General features: G+C 41.1%; 1 protein-coding gene across 10 annotated transcripts in view; it reads left to right on the forward strand.

The window, feature by feature from the left end:
- LOC110988869 (inosine-5'-monophosphate dehydrogenase 2-like) overlaps nt 1-17,790 on the forward strand; it is a 43,100-nt gene extending 25,310 nt beyond the window's left edge. For 2 of the 10 annotated variants that reach the window (XM_087135679.1, XM_087135681.1), the window contains 6 exons: nt 3,155-3,220; nt 7,705-7,848; nt 9,807-9,951; nt 10,074-10,217; nt 11,612-11,695; nt 15,908-17,790. In XM_087135679.1, the coding sequence (XP_086991805.1) occupies nt 3,155-3,220; nt 7,705-7,848; nt 9,807-9,951; nt 10,074-10,217; nt 11,612-11,695; nt 15,908-16,034 (710 nt within the window). In that variant the 3' untranslated portion in view covers nt 16,035-17,790. Of the gene's footprint in view, nt 1-3,154; nt 3,221-7,704; nt 7,849-9,806; nt 9,952-10,073; nt 10,218-11,611; nt 11,696-13,685 lie in introns of all 10 variants that reach the window. The other 8 variants (XM_087135685.1, XM_022252779.2, XM_087135682.1 and 5 more) reach the window with 5 other exon arrangements.

A 17,790-nucleotide genomic window follows, 5' to 3' on the forward strand; every position in this document is an offset into this window, starting at 1 on the left:
TATAGAAGAAAGTGTTGCATTCAGGCCCCTTTATACAGGGAACAACAACATTGGTTGTACTACTCCTCATGGAACAACTGTGCGTATTTGAAACTCTTGAAATTCTCACAAAGATAGTCTGGTGCCATATCATGAAAAATTTTATGATTCTGATTCAATTCAGCTGTATTACCCGATCATTTACATTTTATAAAAAACTCAACCTAGTCAATGCTGCTTGTCCAATATGAGATCTAGGTACCCCACAAGGCCCGTTTTGATCCTTGGGGGTACTAACACTAACCCTCTAGGGTGTATGTAAAATCGTATCGAAATTGGAGGATTTGGGACTGTTAGGGTTAAAGTGGTACCCCACAAGAATTTCACGAAATAGATATTTTAAATTTACTCAAAAAGGAGGAATTTTCAGAGCCCAATTTTTTTTAGGGGGAGGGGACTGGACCGGACCCTTTGCACGGGACATCACGTTTTTTACTCCTGCTAACCACTGATCTTTCACTTTCGGATTTAAAAACCCTATTGCATCGGGGGGGGGCTAGACAAAAGGGTTTTTAGGGGTGTGGGGTCAGGCACTAAAGTAAAGCCATCCCATTTTGGTTAAAGAGGGGTTTGGGGGAAGGGGGTTAAGGTATACCTTGTGTGTGGTTTCAACCAGTCTGATGCTGAGATTTTAGTAGTGTCCACAAGCCTCTTGAAACCCATCACAGACGGTCGCCATCAGTGGATAAATACACACATGTACAGTCTACATGTCCATACATGTACATGTACACATGGATAGACAAGGATCTGTTTATGCGTATATTCCTACCAGTTTATTTATTTTAATATTCCTGTCGAGACCTTGGTGCTGATGCATTTTACTTTTCCTTGCTTTGACTTAGTGCTGCAGCCAAACCGCCGAACCAAACAAAAATTGTCGAACATGGCACTTCCGAATCGAACTGGTTGGTTTGGATGTTTGGCTTTGATATGGCATGGCATTGACAGCGCACGGAATGCATGCAAGAAAATGTGATAAAAAGCAAAAACAACAAAATATTGATAACGAATTGTGCTGCACCAGCTCTCGGCACATGTGCACATGATTTGGTTGGTGTGGTGGCCCAACTTACCTTTCATTGATCGTGTTTGATCAAAGTACATGAAGTAGTGTGAATACGTTGTAATGGAGTTTTGCCATATCTCTCTGTAAGTGCTACGCAAATCTCAAATAACAAAATGGCGTTATTCGTTCGAAAAAGACTGATGGAAAATCACCCCTTTGGCCTCATGGGCGCCGTCCTGGGAAGGAATGCTGACTTGATACCAAGGTTATTCTAATACATCGAAAGCCATGATTTAGCAGTTGGATTTGTTTCATGAAAAATTACCAAAACAAAATTCACTCAAAATCTAATTCGATATTGTATCTTGTAAAGGAGGAAACTCCCATTTGAGCATGCTGTACGATTGTAGTATGATCGTTAAGTTGAGTCAAGCGTGGTCCATCGCTTTTGGTTGGCAAAACACGGTCGGAAACTGTCACACCTCCAACGGTAACTTTCTGTGGAATTTTAACTTTGTGTGATTTCGGGCAGCCCAGCTATGGATACAAAGCCACAGAGCCTGGTACCGTAAATCCCGGCACCAGGTGGTTAAAGTACATCTACACTGTATCACAAAACCACAAAATATGAACTTACATAGAGAGTTGTCTTCAAAAAGTATTGTACTTGTTTCTCCAGGCCCTGCGAAAAGAAAGACTGAAGCACATTTCCTTCTACGTTACAAAGGAGATTTGTGGAACAGTTTGACTTCCATGAATGGCATAATTTTTCAAACAGCATCATAACGTACCTTTGCATTCACATGCATGTTACTTCTAGTTTTGAATAGATATATTAGCCAGAAGATCCGTACTTGCATTACCTAAAATATACCTGATTGTTTATTGTACATTTTACACATACCATGAGTTACATGTAGCAAATTCTGTCACTATTAAATCCAATTGTCTCATCTCCCAAAAGTGGGTTGTTATGGCAAATGCTCAGTTGAAGGCGTCTGCTATATATCCCAAGAGCGATAAACATGTTGGCCTCACTAAATGCAGTGACAAGTGGAAATGCGATATACGTGTGTGCATGTACATTCTGAAGGGGGGGTTGCATGGGTTATAACTGAAATGTACCTGTTGGTACATGTACATGTACATGTACTTCTGAATTCTTGAAATATGGTCAAGCTGCTTGAAGCAACTTCCCACATAGAGTGCTTGTACTTTTTTCTTCTTTTCTCTTTTGACTACACATGCATGTAGTTACAGCTTTTACTTTCGTGCGGAAAATGTAAAAAAGATGCTATTGTAATTTGTACACATGAAAAAATTGTCTACCATGCAAATTTTGGTTGCATAATTGATTTGGCATTGCTAATTCATTGACTAAGTTTTTACTGATTGCTTGGTCCTCAGTTGTCCAGTTAAAAAGCATCCATGCCAGAATTTAGCAGTGTAGTCTTTGACCTTGCTATGTTCCCTTTTGCAAGTGGCAATCCTCAGTTGTCCAAATGGACAGTGCCACAGTCTGACAGTGACGATGTACTGTCTCTGTCCTTCACAGTGCTTGTGCATTCGGTGTGCAGGTGAACTCAGAAACATTGATATCTTCCTCGTGGCAAAAATATTACATTTAGTACAGGCATATTAAAAAAAGGCCATTTTTCATATTGACAAAGCAGGGGGAAAAAAAATAAATGTTCAGGGATTTGATTTTTTTTTAACCTGAAAATGAGCGGCAGTTTAAAAAGTCTCGATGCCAGAATGCAGAGGAGTGCAATGATATCTCACTGATTTGTATGAGGGCGCTATCTTAGTCTAGTGCACGTGCAGTCTACATGTTTTCCTCAACATCGCAGATACATGCAGGTAGAAAAGAAATTTATACTGTTCGTCCCATTGATGAGCTGTTCATGGACACTTGTACATGAATGACTGTACAGCACTCTAGGTTGTATAGTACAAGTACATGGGTATGTACAAGTGCATTATTTAGAGACACATTTAACGCGTTGAACCAGTGCCAAATCTGGAGAATGCCATTTCAGTAAAAAAAAAAAATGTAAATTTTGAATTTGTCAAATTGACCTAAGTTCATTATTTTGTGGTTTTGAGTTACAGCCATCCCAAGCATCAGCAAAAATCCATTGACCGTTCAGGAGGGCCCTCGGGCCAATGTCTGTAAGTTGTAAATAAAATCAGTGTTGGTCAATGTATCCCACTGCTGCCACCTCTTCTGATGCATTGCACAATACTGGTAGTTACATATGTGCTCTTTTGTGCAAATAGTGTATTTTTGTCCTTGGTTCTGTACACTTAATACAGGCGATTCACAATAGCACACCTCCAAGAGTTTACACCGCATTGGCCAATCACAATGTGCAAAATCTGTCGACCTTTTCCAAATGTGCATTGGGTCGATAGATTTTGAGCATTGTGATTGGTCATCACATCGCGAACTCTCGGAGGCGCGCTATTGTGAAGCGCCCTTTATTGTCATTGTTCTGTGTACTGGTACATGTATAGACTAGTCTGAACAGTTGGCGTCGCTGCGGTTGGCGCTACAATCACACGTACATTTTGGCAAATCATGATGCCCCGTTGGTGTAAGAGGCATGTGATGTTATGCACCCCTTGCTCACCAGCATATTCCTACCACATTTATGGCTTCTAATTCCACTATTCAGATTAGTCTGCATCCATTATCCAACTTTTTATTGGTTTATTTTATTTTGATTATTTTATTTTGATTATTTTATTTTGATTTACCATTTCAATGCATTTTTTCAGAGCTCTGCTTGGATAAAAGTCGAGTCGAACAAACTAGGAGATTTTTGCATGATTTTTGTATTGTGTGTAATTGTTTCTGTATGCGAGCATACATTTATTGGCAGACCTGTTGTCATTACTGTGCTTTTGCCAGATGTGTCCATTTTGATTGTATCTAAAAATTTGTGGAAATATTTTAAAGGCAGTCAGCATGCATATACTATACCATTATGGATGTGCACATGTACATCACTTGACAATTTCCCTCACTTCTTTCTATTCGTATTGTATTTAAGCATACATAAATCTATTTCTTATCAAGCCATGTCACACAGAGCAACAGGCTTCAGTCAGTCCTTGGAAAATGATGTGCCAAATTTTGTTTCTTTCTCTGAGGAATTTTAACTGAATTGTCAGACATACATGTACATGCAGTTCACTCTACCTGAGGGACCCTTCAGCCAGTTGCTGAGCGTTCAGTTGTCGACAAGTTTAAAACTTTTTTTGGTGTGACCTGGACCAAAGCTGAATGTTTCCCTTTTTGTTGATTTTTGCCTGATGTCAAAGCTACACTTGACACAAACAATGTTGTGCGTAACTGTTAGTGTAACATAGCCACAATCAACTTGGAAACTTGCTCTGGCAACACAGGGAATACTTGGGTACGTGTACGGTAGCATGTATCCTCTAACGAGTTGGTCTTCGAGGAATGAATCCCGCAGGTGGCTACAGTTGGTAAAGCATTTGCCTCTCACCATTGTAAACCATGGTTCAATACCCAGCTTGTACCACATGTGAGTAGAGTTGGTGACTACGGGTACCTGAACTTTGGAGGTGGGTCATCTTCAGACTTACCAGGAATGACCAGGAATCAACCTGAGGAACTTGTATTGACGACTAGAAAGAGTCAGTTCCTTGAAATGATACAAAACAAAGCAGAACCAACAAAGGAGTCATTGCCTTTCAAACATCAGAATTTTGTATTTTATTGCAGAGTTGCACAGAAAGCCTAGTGCATTATTTAATGTACATGTAAGCTCAGAACACTATAACAATAACATTAACCGGTGATGTGATTTGAATTTCCAGGCTTGCACTGTAGTCGTAAGTCGGTGCAAAAGTAGATCAACTTTTCAGAGTAATCTGGCTTTATTTTCTGTTTTTTTTTCTATACTTCTTTTTTTATGTTTTTTCAGTCATGTGTATAAGTTGCATTTTTGTTGCTTTGGCATGCACTGTGTTGCACTTTATATGCTGGTACATGGGTTGGTGTAGTATTGATTTGGTGGTGGCATCCTTCCCAACACTTTGTATTATTTCCTTCAACTGTCACATTACTGACATTTCCAGAAAGATCTGCTGGACTGTGTTTGCATGGAGGTCCTTTTCAAATGTCATCGTCGTTGGGGTTTGCATGTTCGGTAAAGTATCATTAAAAACAAGAAGGTTAAAAGACAAGAAGGGGTGCACAAGACACCCAAAGATAACCTCACAAAGACAAGAAGGGGTGCACGAGACACCCAAAGATAACCTCACAAAGACAAGAAGGGGTGCACGAGACACCCAAAGAGAACCTCACAAAGACAAGAAGGGGTGCACGAGACACCCAAAGAGAACCTCACAAAGACAAGAAGGGGTGCACGAGACACCCAAAGAGAACCTCACAAAGACAAGAAGGGGTGCACGAGACACCCAAAGAGAACCTCACAAAGACAAGAAGGGGTGCACGAGACACCCAAAGAGAACCTCACAAGGAGAAGGGGTGCACAAGACACCCAAAGAGAACCTCACAAAGACAAGAAGGGGTGCACAAAACACCCAAAGATAACCTCACAAAGACAAGAAGGGGTGCACGAGACACCCAAAGAGAACCTCACAAGGAGAAGGGGTGCACAAGACACCCAAAGAGAACCTCACAAAGACAAGAAGGGGTGCACGAGACACCCAAAGATAACCTCACAAAGACAAGAAGGGGTGTACGAGACACCCAAAGAGAACCTCACCAAGACAAGAAGGGGTGTACGAGACACCCAAAGAGAACCTCACAAAGACAAGAAGGGGTGCACGAGACACCCAAAGATAACCTCACAAAGACAAGAAGGGGTGTACGAGACACCCAAAGAGAACCTCACCAAGACAAGAAGGGGTGTACGAGACACCCAAAGAGAACCTCACAAAGACAAGAAGGGGTGCACGAGACACCCAAAGATAAGCTCACAAGGGCAATTTTTCACCTGTAGTACATTTGGAAAAGTTATCATGTGCTCAACAAATCGTACATGTGCCAGTATTTGATATACATGTGTATGTACGCAACAGTAGGAAAGGCTTGGCAGTGTTCGTTTTTGGATTTGTGATCTAATCGGGAATATTTGATGCCACGGCAAGTGTACTACATACATGTACATTTGTACATATATGTACAAAGTTTTGAGTAACCTGCTTACATTTGTGTTTGCATGGTTCCACATGTAAACAAAGGAGTTTCACCGACTGCACTGTGCTAGATGTCAACTCTTCATTTGAAAAGTGACCTCAATGAGTCTCAAACCAAACATCGGTTCCAATGCCACAGAGAAAAGTCAGTGATACAGGTTTGGTTCGTGGTTTGATGTTACAGCAAAAGCAGATTGAATTTCATGAAATCAACCTTTGTTTTTGCCGTGTTGTTACATGTAGCTGCCGTCCTGACAGATATGTTCTGCACTCAAATTTGAGGAAATCTGCTTGTGTGCCAGGACAGTTGATGTCAATCGCATAAGGCTATAGCGATGCTGTTACATAGATTTGTATGCAAGGAATTTGTTCAATAGAACATCTGTCTGACAAGTGCCATCAGGGAACTGAGATGGTTTTAGAAATGTTTGTGGCATACTGAGCAGGAGTAGCCAGAGTCTTGTATCCTCTGCCATATCAATACATGTGTACAGTCATGGTTATTCATTAGGGGGAATACACGTACTGAAAGGTATGGTTTTAATTAGGATAGAGAATTCCTGGAATGTCGGGGCAATGCCTGAAATTCAGATGGACATTACGGAGACTGAAATCTTACTGTTCCTTGCATGTTAATCGTGTTTGATTTTAAGCACTTGTTTTTGAAGCATTCCTGGTAGAAGTGTAATTCCAGAAAACTTGATTGCAATACCCTCTGGCAAGCACGATAGGCCCGAAAAACCCCTCGTTTCCGACGTGCTCAGAAATTCTGTATTTTTGAACTTGTTGTAATCCTATCAAAATCGTTCTACAATCTTCAGGGCATTGATGGAAACTTGTGCAGTTTGGTTTAAGAATCAGACCTTTCACTTTCTTGGTGAAATTGACCAGTGTTCATGTTTCGGACAAACCTTCTGTTGATATTGGATGGACAGGTGTACACCTTGGATGTATTTCATTTTATGTGTCTGAAGCCAAGAAATCAGGTCATCTTTTTAATACACCACTCAGATTGAAAATAAAACGAGTTTTAAGCAAAAGATTTACTCATCAACTTTTTAATTATGGGAGTTTTTATTTGTTTCAATCAAGAAAGAACTTCAGCTGGATGGTAAATATGGCAGTTTTGGGAAGCGTATGTCTGAAACTAAAATATGGTATTTTGGTATTTCTAACACATTTTTGAAATTTTATTTCAGAATTACAACTCACTTGGCTTGTTTGCAGTAGTTGCCCCAAAATGCCAGAGTTTTCTCTTCTTTCAAGATCGTTGCAATCTTAAGTCAGTAAGAAAATTAGTGTAAAAAAACACCCACCCCCCCCAATAAAAAGCCCAAGGCTGCTGCGCTTTGAGAGGTAATTGAAAAAGCCATTGGATTTATCAGTCCACCAATCAAATGAGTCCTGGAGCCCTTGGTAATGCCTGTTGACTTATCTTCCAATTATTATCCTTTCTGCAGTGATGGCAGTAGGGCGCCCTCAAGGCACAGCGGTGTACAAGGTATCGGAGTATGCCCGTCACTTCGGCGTACCAGTGATTGCTGATGGTGGCATTACATCAGTGGGTCACATAACGAAGGCCTTGGCACTGGGGGCATCAACAGGTGAGTGTTGCTAGGGAGCAAGACTGGTTTTGTTGATATGCCAGAGGACATGTCAACACAATCAGGCAGTCTGCATTGGCAGGGACGGCCAATGGATGAAACTTCCACGCTTGCCCTGAGTCAGTGCCAGTGGGCATGAGTACACGCAAAGCCCCATTTGTTTTGCACACATACACAAAGTCTGAGAAGTCTGCAGCAGTGCTTTAGCCAGGATATGAAAACTGCGAGTGCAATCTTGTGGGTGAAGCACGCAATATTAGTGCGCGGCGCAAAGTCCCTTACAGCCGGGATCCAGGGCCTACGTAAGGGCCCTGGAAGCTCTGGCTATTTTAGATTCTCTCTGGTGGTCTCTGATGAATTTCTGACATTTTTTCATTAGATTTTTGCCTTTTCGAACAAAAACCAGCTTTTAGAAAAAAATTAAATTGTAAAACCTGTGTGCAATTGTTGCTTTATATAGTGTGATTAAACAGCCCTACAACAAAGAAGCGAACACCTTTGAACAGATCTCTCATTACCACTTTCTTTTGTTTTTGCAAAAATGGTATGCAGGTTATAATGCAGGTCAGTACTTGTCTCAAGTTTCTGTGCCTTTTTGTTTGCAACACATTACATTCAGATTATTACGTGATAAGCAAACAAAAATATAAAGTGAATCCCAGTATTCCTACATGCATGTTTCCTTCGGCAGTTTGGCTCAGAACAAGCAAATTGAGTTCAAGACTTGACTTCAATATGGATGAAAAAATACATGTCGTACATGCATACATGTAGTTCGTGTACATGCACACTGAACACGCACCTACGTACACCACAGGCAGGCCACATGCCCGCGCTCACTTGTGCATGAGTCTGAACATAGCATCGGAAGAGATCAACAGTTTTTTTCCATCGTTAAGGTAGAAGAGCTTTATGCTGATTATTGGCAATAACAAAGATTATGTGTAGGTCAACCCTCAGCTTTGAAAAGAATCTGTTATTTTTCATTTCATTCTGGATGATAGAGTGAGCTAGCAGCGCAAGCCCCGAAATGATTATATGTCAACCTTGTCCCCATGGACTACCTCATGTGATAGTGGGCGCAATATGGTGGCTAACGATCCCCATGGAACGAGGTTGATTACATGTATGATCAATCGCCGGTGAACAAGTATGGCTCCCTGTGTTCATTTTGTTATGAGTTGATAGATATGGTGCTGTGGTTCATTAGTTATAAGTAAGGGAACCTGCCTGCCGGCGTTGATACATGTAAATGTCAAAACCGTATCGTGCAGTTCCAGCATACATTTACTGCAGCGTATTTTCTATTTTGGATTGGTTGAGTGGGGGGGAAGCATGAGGAAAAGACTGAATTTTAGCTCAGATTTTAATTTCACATTCTTCGGGATTTAGATCACACAAGTATTGAACTAAGTAGTGTACGGCTTGATTTGCCCCGCCAGGCCGGGCTTGAAAAAATGGGCCGTGATTTCACAAAACTGGCCGTGCAAAACATGGCTGAACGGTTCACTAGCAAAAACGCTGGTCTGCAGACACACCATATGCTGAAATCGGCAGATGCAACTTTGTGTATATATGCTGAACCTGTAGCAAATATCACGCAATCGTGTCAATGGTGGGGCCCAGAAAGTGTTGCAAAATATGAGATTGGGGTAACAAATAGCTAGAATTACTCTCGATTAGACTGAAAGTGCTTATTTCAAGATTTCAGAAAGGTAAACATTTACCACTCGCACAATGTGACATGAAAATAATGCACCTGCAACATTTTTATGCATCCGCGACTATCATGAATAACACAAGCCAAAACAGCCTTTGTTGGATAGAGTCACAGGTGCACGGTTTCCTCTTGAAATAAGGAGTTGCAAAGGAATATTGGCTGTTAGTGTCAGTTTTTCAAGTTGGCTTGAATCTTATGTTCACTTTTCCTTGGTTCCCCCCCCCCCTCTTCTTTGCAGTAATGATGGGCAGTCTACTAGCGGGCACCAGCGAAGCGCCCGGGGAGTATTTTTTCTCTGACGGAGTGAGGCTGAAGAAGTACCGAGGAATGGGTTCCCTGGACGCCATGGAGTCTAACAAATCCAGCGCACAGAGATACTTCAGGTTAGTTAGACTCAGCCTCAGGGACTGTGAACAGAATTTGACTCTTAAATTAAAGAGTGATGCGTGCTTGATGTTTGTGGAACAGGGAAAAAAATGATCTGTCCTTCTCACTCACCCTACAGCGAGCGAGACAAGCTGAAGGTAGCCCAGGGTGTTTCTGGCAACATCGTGGACAAGGGCTCCATTCACAAGTTTGTCCCGTACCTCATAGCCGGGGTCCAGCACGGCTGCCAGGACATTGGTGCTAGGAGTCTGACACAACTCAGGTTGGTTTGGCAAGGATTCACCTGCTCGCATCCTAAATATTTATGTTACATCGTAAAAAGACACTTTTGAAGCCCCTTAGGGAGACATTTTGAATGTTTCTCTAACACCAAATTAATTTGTATTTTTCATTTAGTGGTTTATTGGGGTTAGGGTTACTGTTCAAGATAAGTCTGCATCCAAGCCTATGCAATGTCTCCCTGAAGGGCAATTCCTGGGAATTGTTACCACCATTATTTGTTCCCAACTGGGAGATCATGTTAGGAGCCCTCAAACACTACACCCTTGCAGATTTTCCTGCTATCAGTTTTCCCCTTCGACGTTGTGCATAAATTAGCCCATAGCAGTGAAATGTGAAACATGTATGCTGTGGAAGAGCTTTCAAGTGCCATTGCCACCATTCGTGCTCACCCAGGGCAGTTATGTCATATTGTGACATATTTGTGCTCATTCTGTTAAAAATTGAAGTAAAATGGTTCACGGAAAGTATAGCACAGTGTGTGCACACAGTGAGCCTTTTGTGAGCATGCCATCAGTGCCATGGTGCCGTCTGTATAGTTTCCATGTACAGCGTGTGGTAAGCGCACATACATGTACATGAAAACCATGAGATGTTCATGTATACTGCTACAGAAAGTGTTGCCTAATACTGGCCAAAGATCGCATAGCGCTGCGAAGCGGCGCAAGATGGCGAACTTTACGTTGAATACACGTAAAACGATGTAATTGCATAGGTACCATTTGAGCAAGCGATACGTCTGCGCAATGCACATGAATGCAAAGGCGCAGGCGCCGCAGCAGGCACGTGCACCCGGTGAGCCTGCGCCCAAGCATTACCGTAAACTGCACAGGTCGTATCGCTTACTCTAATGGCGCTCACAGTAATTACATCTTTTGGGTAGAGTTATCCATCTTGCGCCTTCGGCGCTATACGATCTTCAATACTGGCCTACAACTTGGACAAAGAAAAAGAGGAAATTCCAAACTTTACAAGACTTTGTACAGTGTTTTTCAATTTTCAGTGGTGTGAGTGTTAAGTGAAAAACAAGGAAATCAGCTGATCCGAGAAAAAGTTGCATGCCCGTTTATAGAGCTGTAAATTTGCAAGATGTGCAAAGACATCAAGTCCTGCTGGCCTAGCGTTTAGACAGCACCCCACCCAAATGTATACTGACCTCATTAAACCTTGCAGTGGGCACCGACAGAGGTATAGTTAGGACTGCTTCTGGTACATGATTGGTGCATCAAAAAATTTATGGTGATAGGGTCTTGCCGTTGAAAACGTGCCAAGGCAAGATAGATACGGTCATTATCCATTGCCAACCAGCCCCCACCCCCCGGGCTAGGTGGAGTTGTAGCTGTACTCAAATATGGAATGGACATTTTTTTTGACCAGAGAAAAAATGTATTCGGGGGAGCTGCGGTTCGAAAGAAGAACGACCTCCGCCCAGATCGAAGGGAACGTCCATGGATTGCATTCGTAAGTTGTATCCAAAACTGTAAAATTTCAAAGATTTTGTGGTATCTGCAGTAATGACTTTTGGAGGGGGCACGCAAAGTGGGATAGAAGGTACTTTTTTAGTACAGAAGTTCCCTTTGTCATGGAACATCCTGAATAATCCAGGGAAAATATGTCCTTAAAAGTCGTGGAAAAATCATGGGAAATGAGGTGTCCTGCAAACCTTTTGTCAGAGGAAAAGTCATGGAAATTAAGATTATTGAAGGGTTAATTTTGACAGGCCGCTTTGGACATGATAATGGATTAATGATGAATGTACAGGCTATCCTTGTTAGTCTATACGTGAGGCTCAGCTAGTCTTCCAGTTCATAATACAAAACAACTTTTCTCTGCAAAATCAGGTTGAAATGTTTGTTATAAACCAGTAATAACTGTTAAACGTTCAATGAAATTTGGTTTCTAAAGTTTTCATGAAAAAGAGAAAATATGCAAATGAGTGTAGGGTAATTCCAGAAATTAGGGGTCCAAAAGTGTGACATTTTTTGTCCCTGTTACATCCGACTTTTTATTTGGAAATATCACTGGAATTGATTTCAAACTATTGCTATTTGTTCGGCAGGGAATTTGCATTAATTCATCTCTTTTTGAAATTACAAAATGTGTTCTGAACTTACAAAATCATAAGTCAGATGTGACAGAGACATGAACTCCTAATTTCTGGAATTAGCCTGTAGTGTGTGTTAACTTGTGCCTTAAGCCAGTCTATCTGCAACCAAATATTCTAGCCACCTGCTCCTTTGGACATTCAAGGCCACAACTTTCTAAGGAGGCTAGACCTGGCTATGTTTCAGTCTACTGCATATTATTTAAGACAACATGCTTTCAGTCGTTATAGCTTTTCTAATCTACTGGACATAATTTCATGAAAGTGCACACCTGGGCTCCTTGCCATCATTTCTGTTGTGCTTGTTTCCTAACCGTTCAGATTGCCAATTTCTCATTTAGCCATTGCATTATTTGACTCCCCATGATTGATTTTTTTTTTTTTCTGTACCAAAGTGGGATTCTTGGCGCTTTCCAAGAAAGGAATTTGAACTGAGCTTCCTAGATGGAAGTAATGCTTAGATGTTGTAATGCCTTTTGCGCTGCTTGAGGCATATTCTGAACCAGGGATACACATGCGTTCATGTTGACACTGCCTGAATTTTGGGCAGGGATGTTAAATGGGGAAAACTTGCTGTCATTTACAAAATTTCATTTTAAATAATTCCAATGGTTACCTCTTATCGGCCGAAGTTTTCACTTGAAGTCATACAATGGCATAACAATGTACTTACTTGTCAGAGAAATGGTTCAGGGTTTCTTTGCACCCCTTGGGAAAATAGCTCCTTTTGCACTGCCGTGGGTGGTGGTTTCCTCCAGGGTTGTAAAAAAATGCTATGGATTACACCTCGGTGGCTGCACCAAAGGTGTGACTAAACGATTTGTCACACCTCTGTCTTGAATACTGTTTTTCCATTGGCCCAGAAGGATATGTGACAGGGCAACATAACCACAAGTCCCACTTGCCAATAGACATGACATCAGCTAGTGTTGTGTGATATGACACGCAGGCATGCAGTCACCCCGCGGTGTAAAGGATAATGCAGGGACTGCTGATCACTAATGTGCAAAGATTCCGTTGTTGTTTCAATTTCCCTCGGAAAAACAAGTAAAAACATCAAGGCATAGATATATTACAAAACAATTACTGACTGCAATGATGTGGGATATGACAATTGGAAAACCCAAACAATGCATAGCACCCCAGGCGAAGGGTGCGATGCGTCCCTTCAGTTTTGAAAACAACATATCCCACATCACAGCAGTCAGCGTCAACAATTGTACAGTGAACCCTTTCTGTGAAGAATGCGCACACAAATTGTAGTTGCACAGAGACAGTGTAGTTGCAATGCGCCAGCCGTCTCCACATAGTTCACTTCTTCTTTTTGTCTTGTCATTTTTGTTGCAGATATGAGAAAAGACTTTTCTGAGCTGCAAGCCCCACCCTCCGTGGTCGCTCCTCACTTACCTTTCCACTTTTTCGTTTGGCACACCAATGATTTCCTTCCTTGTCACGCTGTAGTATTTGCACATTTTAGTGCCCTTTTGTTGTTCACTAGTATCGCGTGCTGTACACCGGTCATGAGTCTGTCATGGACAAAACACTTGAAAATCCTGGAGGTGGTGAGTCTTGATGTGCAAAATGTGGCTGATAACTAGTGAACCGAAGAGACTTGTATTGTGTGAATCAACTGGTGACCAGGGGCCAATTTCACAGTGCCACCAAGCAAAAGTATTGCTTAATAACACATTCATGTGCTGAGCAATAGTAGTCAGCAGATGACTAGTCCAAAAATATACGGAACGCGTAGCATTTTGGTTGGTAACTTGCTCTTGCTAGGCTGCAGCCAACTTGACAAAACTTTAGGCAGTGGTGTAACTCCACTTATGCCACAGTTTATTCTGTAAGTTACTCAACAAATTGATTGATTGATTTCATGAAACTTATGTTCTGCGTGAGTCTGCGACTTACCGAACAAATTGATGGTGTGACTCGCGCAGTCATTTTAGGTGGCGTAAGTTGTGCTGGACGAAGCAAAAATGAACAATTTGTCTAGCTTATCAAATTCAGTGAAGCCTCATCATTGCTGAACTTAAGGTTTGTATGAGAAATGCACAGCTCTGTTGTCGAAGGCAATGAGAAACATTTTCGGTTGTGAGAAAACTGCAAGATATTTTTGTCCAGTTCCGATGAAGAAAAGATGAAAACTTTTTCAAAATGGTGAGCAGAAGTGATTCAACGACTGTTTGACGACTGCTGTTGTACTGGAAAAGAACAGCCATCGTAAAAGGCGTTTTTGTCCTGTCCAAGAAATTTGATATTGTTAAAAGTTGGCACAGCTATGCAACTATTCATGAAATCAAACTTGAGTATATCACGCAGCTATGGCATAGATTTGTGGCACAAGGCTTACACATGGTTCAAAGTTGCGCCATGTTTCGTGAAATTGGCTGCAGAAAATTTCTTGGCTAAGCAGATTTCTGTGTTTGGTGACTCAATGAAGCTCGCCCTAGTGAAAAATGCAATCAATAATTGAGACTTAGCGAAGAAGTTAACCGTTACATAGTTCATGCAAGGCAGAATCCTTGCCAATTGATATTGTTCTGAATGCCGAGTTCCAGTCAAGTTGTCACAGGTCAGTACATAAGTCCTTGACTCGCAAGTCGCGTGGCAGGCTTTGAGACAAACTCTGATGGAGGCGTTGTCTGTTATGGTCCATTCACATTATGTATGACCTGGACTGACCAGCACAAATGTCAGTAAAACTTTGCTGCATGTGGAAACCTCAAGTAAACCAAAATACAGTCAACCACCTTTCTATTGGTCATTGTGACTTAACGGATTACCTCCATATAATGGACCTTGTATTATAACTATTGGAAAACAGAATACAGAAACTTGGGGACCTAACATCTATGTTGCTGTAAACAGGATGTTGTATTGTAGCGTCAGAATACTGCAGATTGTGGCCTCTGACAATGTTTGTTTAAAACGGAATACTTTAACTTGGCTCATGTCTTGATGCAGAAAGGACAATTTTTCCAAAATGTCCAAAACATCAGCAGACACCTCTGTAGGACAAATGCAGATTACCATTTGAAATGTTATTGGACCACACACAGCCGGTTCCATGTGTGCCGACACAGGCCAATATTAGCAGTGTTCGCCAGAAGTGGACTGCTTCTGATCTGACTCATGAGCAGCATAGACTGGGTTAAACACTCCGCCTAAAAGAAGAATATAGGGGAAATAAACTCCACACGATTGTTTCAGTATTTGCAGAAATTAGGGCTGTAGTTGAGACATTTGCAAGCCCAGGCAAGACACCAGTCTCAAGGAATAGTTTGAACAGTGACAAGGTCTGCTTTTGTTGCAGTTTATGTGAATTGTTGATGACATAAATTCAGAGAAGAAGCCTTGTAATGGTCTCAAGAGATCCTGACTACAACACCAACAGAAAAAACAATCTGGATGAGCTTTCCAAACAGTTTGGCCACACAAGGAAGGGGTCCCATTCACAGTACTATTTCTGTCTTAGTCATTGTTTAAGTTGCTTGAGCTAAACATGTAAACACCCTGTCATCTAAAAGAGAGGTTGTATTTTTCTATCCTAAACTGCTCATCATCAGACCGGAACACTTTCCAGTAACTCTGGGAGTACTGGCCCTGAACACTATCAACAGAGGGCCTGCCATGCCGATGGTTGGCCAAGACTTCACACACCGGAGGGCACATTGCGTGGACTGCCGAAACTAATTACAGTGCCTGGGGCTCTCTGCCGGGATTGGCTATCGCACAAGGCACAGAATGAGTGGTTGATGGGGGTTTATTCATGTGGACTGATTCTGATATATCCTTGCTCTCCTTGGTTTTGTGGGTGGACTTGCCAGAACTTAATGAAGTTTTTTGAAAATGTTTTTATTTCACCTCTGATGTAATGCTTGTTTTCTGTTTTGTTTCAAGTGGAAACCTCATTATTTTCCTTCAGTACCTTGTCTGCGCACAATCTTTCAAGGTGTACATTAATGAAGACCAACATGAACATTCGCCAAAAGTATTTACAGTCTATGAAGGAAACACGAGGGTTACCTCAGTAGTTTTGTTGAAACTGAAGTATTTTGTATTTTTGAAAAAGTACTATAGTTTGAGTGGGAAACACTGAAATTTCACCATTGGTTGGTCAGACTCTTTGAGGACCTGTATTTACAGTGTACAAGATGCCTTATTCTCGGAATGGGATGCTGGCTTTGTTGAAGGAGCTTCCTAATAAGGATGACTGTTTACTCCAAAGAAATCTAGACGGTATTTCTTTTTTAAATTTGAATTGGGGTGTCAGATTTGTCGACGTTGCAGACTGAATATGAATAGAAGCTTGTAGATTTGAGAAGTGCATTATGTTTTCCATTGAGGAGAAAATCCACCCTTGCTGCATAATTGTCATTTCTTCTGCTTTTCTTGGTATAGTTTTTGTTCCTCATAAGTGTTGCATTGCCCAACTCTTATTGCCCTAAATCTCCAACAGGTAAAAGATTTAGGACCGTAAGGATTAATTTGTGATGCAATAGAATAGACCATTTTTTTTTGTTATATGACCAAGGTCGCAGACTTCTTTGTATCAGATCTTCTCAAGTTATTGTGAAGAACTTACCTTGCTGGTTATTGATTGTGTAACAGCGTAAGAACTGAAACCAGATTAAAATGGCAATGAAAAGACAACTAAATGTCTTTGATCGAAAGAAACAGTTCCGTTAAGTCCAGTGCGGGATATCTTGTTAATAAATTAGTGAGGAGATTGCATTGTCGTCTACAAATGAAGATGATGCAAATTGTATGTTGTTTCAATAGGTTGAGAAGGGTACACGTCAGGTTTTCGCTGATTATCAGTGTGGATGTTTGGGGGCAAAAACGCATGAAAACTCACCTTAATTGTGAGCAGTATTGATAACCGCACAAGGAGGGTCGGTGCAAGTGATTGTTAGCTTGTTTATGAAAAAATGATATTTTTATAGGAAAACGTTTTGGGCTCGTGTCGAAAAAGTGTTTACATTTTCTGTTTTGGTGACGTGGCGTTGCCCATCAGTGAGGCATGTTAGTTAGGTTGGAAATAAAAATTGATGCCTCAACAATGTCGGGAAACAGGTTCTTTTTTTTTTTTTTTTTGGCAAGTAATATCTATGAAGAATTTGTTTAATACAGAAGCGCAAGGCCTTGCCGATATTTCGTAAATATTTATTGTTCCTACACAGAATTGCGATTTCCTTTTCCTAAACGCCACTGAGAAAAAAGAATCGTCGACAGAAACAGATGTAAAAAAAAATAATTTGATTTCTTAGTTTTTGTGTTGCGTGCAGTAAAGGGTACAAATTGTGTTGTTTAAACTTGGTTGTGGACTGGATTAAATCGTCGTTGACTTGTTATGTTAATCGGTATTATTCTGATCGGCACTGTTAGTACTATTAATGCAATCATTGCGTGGTAACACTCCCATAAAACCAAATTCGTCAAAGGAAAA

The sequence above is a fragment of the Acanthaster planci genome, linkage group LG04, assembly GCF_054643075.1.
Source record: "Acanthaster planci isolate LZ-2023a linkage group LG04, COTS_SCS, whole genome shotgun sequence".
NCBI classification, from domain to species: domain Eukaryota; kingdom Metazoa; phylum Echinodermata; class Asteroidea; order Valvatida; family Acanthasteridae; genus Acanthaster; species Acanthaster planci.